Source organism: Salmo salar, chromosome 01 (assembly GCF_965601325.2).
Source record: "Salmo salar chromosome 01, fSalSal1, whole genome shotgun sequence".
Lineage (NCBI taxonomy): Eukaryota > Metazoa > Chordata > Actinopteri > Salmoniformes > Salmonidae > Salmo > Salmo salar.
Window position 1 is genome coordinate 16,598,536 of NC_138291.1, and position 11,357 is coordinate 16,609,892.

General features: G+C 41.4%; 1 protein-coding gene and 1 pseudogene across 1 annotated transcript in view; one reads left to right on the forward strand and one right to left on the reverse strand.

Moving 5' to 3' along the window:
- LOC106566507 (membrane-bound glycerophospholipid O-acyltransferase 2) overlaps positions 1–1,947 on the reverse strand; it is a 92,181-nt gene extending 90,234 nt beyond the window's left edge. Inside the window, exon 1 of the mRNA XM_014134629.3 lies at positions 1,687–1,947. Coding sequence (XP_013990104.1) covers positions 1,687–1,770 — 84 coding nt within the window. The 5' untranslated portion in view covers positions 1,771–1,947. The remainder of the gene's footprint in view (positions 1–1,686) is intronic.
- A 6,108-nt stretch (positions 1,948–8,055) lies between these two features.
- Positions 8,056–10,386, forward strand: LOC106565919 (tripartite motif-containing protein 16-like; annotated as a pseudogene).
- Positions 10,387–11,357: the final 971 nt, after the last annotated feature.

The window sequence follows — 11,357 nt, forward strand, 5'->3', positions numbered from 1 at the left end:
TTTGTTTATTTTTTTTAAGTATAAGGGAGTTATACTCCAGTCTAGTAGGTGGCGGTACATTTATTTTAAATATAACCTTTATTTAACTAGGCAAGTCAGTTAAGAACACATTATTATTTACAATGATGGACTACTTATTGGATACCAACCACCGTTAAACCTCATCGAAGTAGTAACATATTCATGATTCACCTATTCCTCTCTTATCTAAGATAGGCATGTTTGTGCAATGGTAGGATATCTAGGCCTACACCAGCACCAGGCTGTTTTAGCCTTCTGTTTGCGCCGACTCTTGTAACATTTAGCAAGATAGCTAGCGATTAGCATTAGCGGCTAACAAGATGTATTTTAGCCACAACTTGCTAAGAAAAGACAAACTAGCAGACAGTAGTTTGCCGACAGCAAGATACACAAACGAATAGTAATTATTGAACGCTTGTGGAAAGCAGCATCGTTGTCACCAACACCGTACTGCATCTATCTGACCGTGGAGACCGCAGAGTGAACAGTAAGAAAGTGTTCGTGACTCCGTGGTGGAGCAACCGCTCTCTCCTTGAGGGGCAGGGCTTGGTCTGAGTACAGGCATGCAGCAGCTGGGAGAAATACGACTCAACTAGCAAACGAGTTAACTATAAAAACGGACATTACACGGGCAGTACTTGCGTATCCCATTTAAGAAACCAAACATTTAAATACCATTATAGAAGGTAAAGTTAAAACCCAATCCTATCCATGCATCAATACTGGTATATAGTAAAATACGATATACCGGCCAGCCCTACTCTGTTGTAGGGGGCAATTCAGTGATAGCAAAGGGACACGAGGTTGAGTGTATATATTGAGATTTAAAACAGTATTGGGTTACTGTCCCCATCACATTTGGAGGGACAAACTGTTTTTTCATATACTGCTGTACACAACCCCTGGGGATCTCTGGAAGATACAGTTTGATATGATTGCAGAAGTCTCACAGTGACACAGCAGAGGATTAACAAAGTCCGCTGTGTGTGTGTGATAAACGGAAATGTGATTAGAATACAAGCATTAGTAGGCTAACGTCAAATCGACCCCTCTCGATATGCAATAGTTATCAATGGACCACACCTTGTTACACAACTGGTGGGCTACGTCACACACAGCGGGACACTGATTGTGGTAGGCTAGTCTAATCGCATTAAATAATAAGCGATTAGCTAGGAGAGACACTGGTATCAATTTAATTGATTAAAGGGATGACAAATTACTCGCTTGAGAAGATGTCAATGTAGACCGCTTTGTGTGAAGAAAAAAAAACGATTGGTGGTAGTATAGGCCTATAAGTTTTGCAACAGTGGCGCAGCCTAGGTGGAAATAGTGTTGAATGAATGGAACTTTCACTAAGCAAGTGTTAGGCCTAATACATTCTACAGTTCACAATACAAACAATTCAGTAAGGCACGAGAAACTGAAGTTAAAATTCTCCAACCGTTTCGAAAATGTAAAAGTATTAGTATCTAGTAGGCCTAAAAACATTTTTACAATAATGCAACAATCTAGCGAATGACGTCTCTGACTTTCTGATTAAGACCGCATTCAATCAGGTTATTTTAGCCTGCACGCTAATCTCTGCATCACTAATGAAACCAGTTAACATACAGTAGTAAACCAAAGCCAAGTAGATAATCAATTCAAAAATAACAATTTTACCTGGTCTAGAGGAAGATTGATTATCTCGCTTATCGGCTGCAGTAAATTGGAGCCAGTGCAAGACGATGTGGTTTCAGTAGCCATTATTGAGGCCGTGAATCCTTGCTCCCCTTCGCCGTCGCAGATACACTCTCCTCCGTTGAAAAACTGCTGTTGCCGTTGCGACGGGCTACCAGGCTCGATGGTTGTCACCCGTGTTACAGCGCCACCAAAATCTTCAGCACATATCAAACAGCACCAACGACAACAAAGACAGTGTGGGCGGAGGGATATATTCCGAGCCCCCCCTCCATGACATGTCTCAGCCTATTGTATGGAGAATGGGATTTCAAGTGACCAATCAGATGTATGTGGATGGCACAGAAAATATTATGTACATTTTCACAAACGAATCAAATTTGAAGTCGACTGTGTCTCACGTGGACTCCTCCCATGTACATATATTGCATTCCACTTGGAAAAGAAAAATGTCGCATTCAAAACAACTCGAACTCTGAAATCTCCGACTTTAGTGCTATGCGTTCAAGACAACTGGGAACTTTAGGGAAAAAATCGTTTTGAACAGTCATCCAACCTGAAGGTCACTGACCTAAAGATCACTGTCATGATTTGACCTAGTTATTTTCGGAGTTCACGGTTGTCATGAAAGCACCATATTCAAGACAACTGGTACCATGTACATATCAACTAGGAACTCGGAAATGGGAACTCGGAAATCTCAGAATTCCCACTTCAATGTGTTCAAAATAACTGGGAACTCTGAAAAAATTAGCTCTGACTGTGAAATGTTTATTTGAAAAGTCATCCAATTCAGAATTCCAACTCAGGAACTCTGGCCTTTTTCTAGAGCTCCAACTTTCCGACCTGAAGATCACTTAAGGTCATGATTTGACCTCGTCATGATTTGACCTCCCTGTTGTTTTGAACACGGCATGTTTTGAATGCGTTGCCAACCCAGGGCACCAGGCCATGCAAAATGTTGCTGAACGTTCATCCTTACATCAGAACATGGGCTTATGTCAGAACTGGAAAATCTCTGACTTCCAAGCATTCAAGACAACTGGGAACTCGAAAAATACTAACTCTGACAGGAAAAATAGTTTTGAACGGCCAACCAACTCGGAATTTCAAGTCGGTAACTCTGGCATCTTTCTAGAGCTCTGACTTTCCAACCTAAAGATCACTGACGTCATTATTTGACATCGTTTTTTACCGAGGTCCCGTGCCGCGTTCAAAACAACTGGGAACTCGAGAAAAGGTAAAATCATGACATTAGGATCTTCAGGTCGGAAAGTTGGGGCTCAACTCTTTCGAGTTGGATGAACGTTCAAAACTATTTTTCCCACTCTGAGTTAGTTTTTTCCAGAGTTCCCAGTTATCTTGAACGCTCGGAAATCAGAGATTTACAAGTTCCCAGTTGATTTGAATGCGACATAAGCCCATGTTCTGACATAAGGATGAACGTTCAGCAATGTTTTGCATGGCCTGGTGCCCAGGGTGGGTGGAGATTTTACTTAAAGCTACAATATTTAACTTTTTGGGCAACCCAACCAAATTCATAAACAAATGTGTGTTATAGATCTGTCATTCTCACTGAAAGCAAGTCTAAAAAGCGGTAGATCTGTTCTCTATAAGCTATTTCTATGCTTCCCGTTCTTAAGTTTTGTTTTTGCATCTTTCACGTTGATTTTGTACAAATACACCATTTTTGGCTATGGAAAATATATTTCACAGCGGTTTAGATGGTACAAGGATTCTCTATACAATGACTGATTTTTACATAAACTGAAATTGGGTGAATTTTTTGAAATTTAGCAACCAGGAAATGGACACTAGGAAATGTCTCAAATGTGCAAACTCCATCCACCCGGGGCACCGGGCAGTGGTGGAAAAAGTACTAAATTCTCATACTTGAGTAAAAGTAAAGATAACTTAATAGAAAATCACTCCAGTAAAATACTACTTGATTAAAAGTCTAAAAGTATTTGGTTTTAAATATACTTAAGTATCAAAAGTACATTTTAAATTCCATATATTAAGCAAACCAGACGACACTATTTTAATTTTATTTACGGATAGCCAGGCTCACACTCCAACATTCAGACATCATTTAAAAACAAAGCATTTGTGTTTAGTGATTCCACCAGATGAGTGACAGTAGGGATGACCAGGGATGTTCTCTTGATAAATCTGCAAATTGGACCATTTTCTGTCCTGCTAAGCAGTCAAAATGTAACGAGTTCTTTTGGGTGTCAGGGAAAATGTATGGAGTAAAATGTACATCATTTTCATTAGGAATGTAGTGAAGTAAAAGTAAAAGTTGTCAAAAATATAAATAGTAAAGTACAGATACCCCCAAAAACTAATTAAGTAGTACTTCAAAGTATTTTTACTTAAGTACTTTACACCACTTGCACCGGGTCATGCAAAACGATCTGGCACAGTGTTACAAAAACTATTACAATGTTACAGTGTGCATTATATTTTACAGTGTTACAGTATGAGGGAAATATTGTTACAGTATATCAGCAGTTGAAGCATTTGTTGTCCCATTGGGTTTGGTTGAACGTATTTGGATTACCATATGAAACTATTCCCTTGCCAAAACTGATTAAGAAAATGCTCTCATTTATCTCTTCGCAATCTGTTTTGGCTCTGGCATGCTTGCTGCGAGGTAAACCATACATTTGTATTTCTGTGAGGTAAGGATATAATGAAGCTAAATTGAACGTTCACATTCATTGGCTAGGTCTCTGCCTATGTTCAGTGCAGTGTATTTGAGTGTAAGCTACAGACTAAGTGTGTGATTTGCATCTAGTGGCCTAAAACACAGTGAAAATAAGGATATTTGTACAGAATAAAAAATATTCCAAAACATGCATCCTGTTTGCAATAAGGCACTAAAGAAAAACTGCAAAATATGTGGGAAAGGAATTAACTTTATTCCCTGAATACAAAGTGTTATGTTTGGGGCAAATCCAACACAACACATCACTGAGTACCACATATTTTCAAGCATGGTGGTGGCTGCATCATCTAATGGGTATGCTTGTCATTGGAAAGGGAGTTTTTTAGGATAAAAATAAACGGAATAGAGCTAAGCACAGGCAAAATCCTAGAGGAAAACCTGTTTCAGTCTGCATTCCAACAGACACTGGGAGACAAATTTAACTTTCAGCAGAACAATAACCTAAAACACAAGGCCAAATATAAACTGGAGTTGCTTACCAAGATGACATTGAATGTTCCTGAGTGGCCTAGTTACAGTTTTGACTTAAATTGGCTTGAAAATCTATGGCAAGACTTGAAAATGGCTGTCTAGCAATGATCAACAAACAACTTGACAGAGCTTGAAGAATGAAAATAGAATCATGTGCACATATTATACAATCCAGGTGTACAAAGCTCTTAGAGACATACCCCAAAATACTCACAGCTGTAATTGCTGTGAAAGGTGATTCTAACATGTATTGACTCAGGGGTGTGAATACTTACAGTACCAGTTAAAAGTTTGGACACACCTACTCATTCAAGGGTTTTTCTTTATTTGTACTATTTTCTACATTGTAGAATAATAGTGAAGACATCAAAACTATGAAATAACATACATGCAATCATGTAGTAACCAAAAAAGTGTTAAACAAGTCAAAATATATTTTATATTTGAGATTCTTCAAAGTAGCCACCCTTTGCCTTTGACAGCTTTGCACACTCTTTGCATCCTCTCCAGCAACTTCACTTGGAATGCTTTTCCAATAGTCTTGAAGGAGTTCCAACATATTCTGAGCACTTGTTGGCTGCTTTTCCTTGACTCTGCAGTCTAACTCATCCCAAACCATCTCAATTGGGTTGAGGTCGGATGATTGGGGAGGCCAGGTCATCTGATGCAGCATTCCATCACTCTCCTTGGTCAAATAGCCCTTACACAGCCTGGAGGTATGTTTTGGGTCGTTATCCTGTTGAAAACAAATGGTAGTCCCACTAAGCACAAACCAGATGGGATAGCTTATTGATGCAGAATGCTGTGGTAGCCATGCTGGTTAAGTGTGCCTTGAATTCTAAATAAATCCCAGACAGTGTCATCAGCAAATCACCCCCACACCATCACACCTCCTCCTCCATGCTTCACAGTGGGAACCACACATACGGAGATCATCCGTTTACCTACTCTGCGTCTCACAAAGACAGAGCGGTTGGAACCAAAAATCTCAAATTTGGACTCATCAGACCAAAGGACAGATTTCCACCGGTCTAATGTCCATTGCTCGTGTTTCTTGGCCCAAGCAAGTCTCTTCTTATTATTGGTGTCCTTTAGTAGTGGTTTCTTTGCAGCAATTCGACCATGAAGGCCTGATTCAGGCAGTCTCCTCTGAACAGTTGATGTTGAAATGTGTCAGTTATTTGAACTCTGTGAAGCATTTATTTGGCCTGTAATCTGAGGCTGCTAACTCTGAACTTATCCTCTGCAGCAGAGGTAACTCTGGGTCTTCCTTTCCTGTGGTGGTCCTCATGAGAGCCAGTTTCATCATAGCGCTTTATGGTTTTTGCGACTGCACTTGAAGAAACTTTCAAAGTTCTTGACATTTTCCGTATCAACTGAACTTCATGTCTTAAAGAATGATGGACTGTCATTTCTCATTGCTTATTTGAGCTGTTCTTGCCATAATATGAACTTGGTATTTTACCAAATAGGGCTATCTTCTGTATACCACCCCTACCTTGTCACAACACAAATGATTGTCTCAAACGCATTCAGAAGGAAAGAAATTCCACAAATTAACTTTTAACAAGGCACACGTGTTAATTGAAATGCATTCCAGGTGACTACCTCATGAAGCTGATTGGGAGAATGCCAAGAGTGTGCAAAGCTGTCCCTTGACAGTGGAGTTCTGACATGCATGACTGAAGTTGCAGGCTGACTTTTTCCTAAATATCTTAACACATTTCAACTGAAATCTGTTTTGTTGTGAGATCCTCAGGTAGTATACAGTGATTTTCATTAAACATGCAACGGTGTAGTTCCTTAACAATTATGCAAATATTACTGTAGGTGGATGGAAATTATCCAACCATTATGTAGAAATTATGTTGAATATAATAATAAACGACATTTATCAATCTGACTCCAATATCTGCGTCTCTAGGATTTGGTCATGGTAGCGAGCCTTGCGTCACCACTTAGTAGGCTATGACTTTAATGAACATTGCACCGTTATGCAATGATTTAGCGTTGGGCCAGTAACTGAAAGGTTGCTAGAGCTGTAAGGTAAAACTCTGTCGTTCTGTCCCTGAACAAGGCAGTTAACCCGCTAGACACTAGTGTTCTTAACTGACTTGCCTAGTGAAATAAAATAGATAATCCTAGCGACCAACGTTTGGAAGAGCTACCGTAAAAACGAAATTCGATTTCTCAATTCAACTAATAGTATTACATGATACATTACATACTACTCAGAGTAAAACAACATGTCTTCAATTCAGAATAATATCTAAGAGAAAAAACTGTGTGAGATATTGCAAACAAATTCTCAAAGAATTAACAAAAAATGTATCGTCCTTTTAACCAAATTCAAGCAGAAACTCACGCTCAACCTGAATTAACATTTCTTTGCAATTTGCTAGTTAATAAAAGACAGGAAAACACCCAGATTCTAATCAACTAAATGTAAATAATAGAAGCGCACCCTGTGTCGCTCCTCTTTGAACAATCTGCAGTCTGACGAACAAAAATAAAAGTTCCCCTGTAACTAAATCCATAGCACTTACAGTGCAATTAAAACCTTTAAAAATGCGTAGCTCTTTATGAACTCATGAAACAATCCAAGCATGACAATTTAATTCACACAGTAACAGATTTCACGATTTCCACTACATCTTGGGAGCTAAACAAATTCACAAATATCTTCTGATAATCTCTGACTGTGACGGGCGTCTTGTGCCCTCTGCTGGCCAGAACTGGTATCTAAATCTGAGTTCACAAACAGAATCATGAAGCCACCGTTGACAGAACACAAGCCACTCCTACTCCTTTGAAGAAACATTTGAAGGAAAACGAAATTTAAAGCTATCTGGTACTCTTGCTGTTTGTTGGTGTGTGTTTGAAAATGACAGAGGCTATGGACTTGATCAGTTGTTCTATCTGTCTGGATCTACTGAAGAATCCAGCGACTATTGCTTGTGGACACAGCTACTGTATGGGCTGTATTAACAGCTGCTTCGATCAATATGATTCGAAAGAGGTCTACAGCTGCCCCCAGTGTAAGGAAAGCTTCATCTCCAGGCCCATTCTTTGGAAAAACACTCTTATGGCTGAATTGGTGGAGAAACTGAAGACAGAATAACTCAAAGCTTCTCCTCCTGCTCACTATTATGTTGGACCTGGAGATGTGGAGTGTGATTTCTGCACTGGGAGAGTGTCTGGCCTCTTACTGTGAGACTCAGACTCAATTTGTCTTTGAGGAATACATTGCATCTCATTAAGTCCATGCAGGGCATAACATGTTTCAAACATGGCATGCTTGAATACAAATAGTTGGAAAATTTGAATTTTCGAGTTTTTGTAGAAATACAGAGTAGGGTGTAATAAATGGCTAAATTAATTTCATGGGATTTCTTTTTCTGCAGAAACAGTTTGGGGAGAACATCAGGAATCCCAGAAGAAAATCCAGGATAGAGAGAAGGAGATACAGGAGCTGAGACGGGTTGTGGACTCTCTGAAGGTGAGTGTTGGGGTCATCTATATTTACATTATATATATACATGCATACAGTACATGCATACATACATACATTTCCAGTTTGTCTGGGGTCCTGGTGAGAGCTAAGTGAATGGGCTGGTTGACATGGACCCCTCTACTCTCTTTGTGTGTGTCCAAATAGCGCTCTGCACTGGCAGCACTGGAGGACAGTGAAAGGAGCTTTACTGAGCTGATCTGCTCCATTGAGAGAAGACGCTCTGAGGTAAAGGAGTTGATCAGAGCCCAGGAGAAGGCTGAAGTGAGTCGGGCTGAAGGACTCCTGGAGCAACTGGAGCAGAAGGTCGCTGAGCTGAGGAGGAGAGATGCTGAGCTGGAGCAGCTCTCACACACAGAGGATCACATCCATTTCCTCCAGGTGACATCACTAACTTAGATATACCTCACAAAATAATTTCCAAATGTCTATTTAGATTAATTTTCCAATTAAATGTACTTGTATTAAATTAACATCTAACTTTCTCAATACTTTTCCTTCTTTCTGTAGAGTTTCCAGTCTCTCTGTGTCTCTCCTGGATCTCAGGCCTTATCTCCTTTAAGCATTTGAAGACACAAGTCTCTGAACTGAAAGATCGACAACAAGACATATGCAAGGAGGAAATGGATAAGATATCTGGGGACGGTTGGTAAAATGCATTTCAAGATTTTGCATAGAATAATACCTCAAACTAACTGCATTACATACTACTAGACATAAAAGAACTGCATGACATGTATTTGTGATAGGACCAAATGAATGTATAGATATGGGTAAAGTTTATCTCATGGAATGGCTGGTCATTTCATCAACCAATTCCCATGTCTTGTAATAGCCCATCTCCCCTCTAGTTACCTGTATAACGTCTGATAGTGGACATGAATAATGTGGACCTGTGATACAGTATTTACTAGCCTGTCTGTCTCCACAGTGATTCGAGTTCAGATTGACCACCCTGCTGAGCCCAAGACTAGAGAGGAGTTCTTAGAACATGAGTAAACCCTGGACTTGCATGCGTGCACACACACACACACACACACACACACACACACACACACACACACACACACACACACACACACACACACACACACACACACACACACACACACACACACAGACTTTTAATCAAGTGATTTGAATCACTTTATTTTTCATCTTCTCAGACTCCTGCCAGCTGATGTTGGATCCCAATACAGCACAAGAGTACCTGTGTCTGTCTGAGGAAAATAGAAAGGTGACCATTAGTTCTAAGGTCCAGTTATATCCTGATCATTCAGACAGATTTACCTTCTTCAAGCAGGTGCTGTGTAGAGAGGCTCTGTCTGGAGCCTGCTACTGGGAGGTAGAGTGGAGCGGGAAGTGGGTTCGTATAGCTGTCTCATATAAAGGAATCAGCAGGAAAGGAGATGGTAACGAGTGTTTGTTTGGGGGTAGTGATCAGTCTTGGAGGTTTGACTGCACTCCATCCAGCTGCTGTTTCATCCACAATGATCACAGTACTGATATCCCTGTCCCATGCTCTTCCAGAGTAGGAGTGCACCTAGACCACAATGCAGGAACTCTGTCCTTCTACAGCGTCTACGACAAAATGACCCTCCTCCACAGAGTCCAGGCCACATTCACTCAGCCATTCTATCTTGGGTTCATTTGCTGGATCATCTGAAGATACTGACACCTATTCAGTGACAAAGCTATTAGTCTGCTGGTATTAGTCTGCTGGCCTTGTTGATACATGTACAGTAGGACAAAGATTGATTGACTGTGGCCGAAGTTTGATGTAAGATTGCAGGTATCATAGAGTACAGACAGCATAGTTGCTTAATTTGCATGTACAGAGGGGTGAACAAAACCAAGTGTATATTACATTTACATTTACATTTAAGTCATTTAGCAGACGCTCTTATCCAGAGCGACTTACAAATTGGTGCATTCACCTTATGATATCCAGTGGAACAACCACTTTACAATAGTGCATCTAAATCTTTTAAGGGGGGGGGGGGGGTTAGAAGGATTACTTTATCCTATCCTAGGTATTCCTTAAAGAGGTGGGGTTTCAGGTGTCTCCGGAAGGTGGTGATTGACTCCGCTGTCCTGGCGTCGTGAGGGAGCTTGTTCCACCATTGGGGTACCAGAGCAGCGAACAGTTTTGACTGGGCTGAGCGGGAACTGTGCTTCCTCAGAGGTAGGGGGGCCAGCAGGCCAGAGGTGGATGAACGCAGTGCCCTTGTTTGGGTGTAGGGCCTGATCAGAGCCTGAAGGTATGGAGGTGCCGTTCCCTTCACAGCTCCGTAGGCAATCACCATGGTCTTGTAGCGGATGCGAGCTTCAACTGGAAGCCAGTGGAGAGAGCGGAGGAGCGGGGTGACGTGAGAGAACTTGGGAAGGTTGAACACCAGACGGGCTGCGGCGTTCTGGATGAGTTGTAGGGGTTTAATGGCACAGGCAGGGACCCCAGCCAACAGCGAGTTGCAGTAATCCAGACGGGAGATGACAAGTGCCTGGATTAGGACCTGCGCCGCTTCCTGTGTGAGGCAGGGTCGTACTCTGCGAATGTTGTAGAGCATGAACCTACAGGATTGGGTCACCGCCTTGATGTTAGTGGAGAACGACAGGGTGTTGTCCAGGATCACGCCAAGGTTCTTAGCACTCTGGGAGGAGGACACAAGGGAGTTGTCAACCGTGATGGCGAGATCATGGAACGGGCAGTCCTTCCCCGGGAGGAAGAGCAGCTCCGTCTTGCCGAGGTTCAGCTTGAGCTGGTGATCCGTCATCCACACTGATATGTCTGACAGACATGCAGAGATGCGATTCGCCGCCTGGTTATCAGAAGGGGGAAAGGAGAAGATTAATTGTGTGTCGTCTGCATAGCAATGATAGGAGAGACCATGTGAGGATATGACAGAGCCAAGTGACTTGGTGTATAGCGAGAATAGGAGA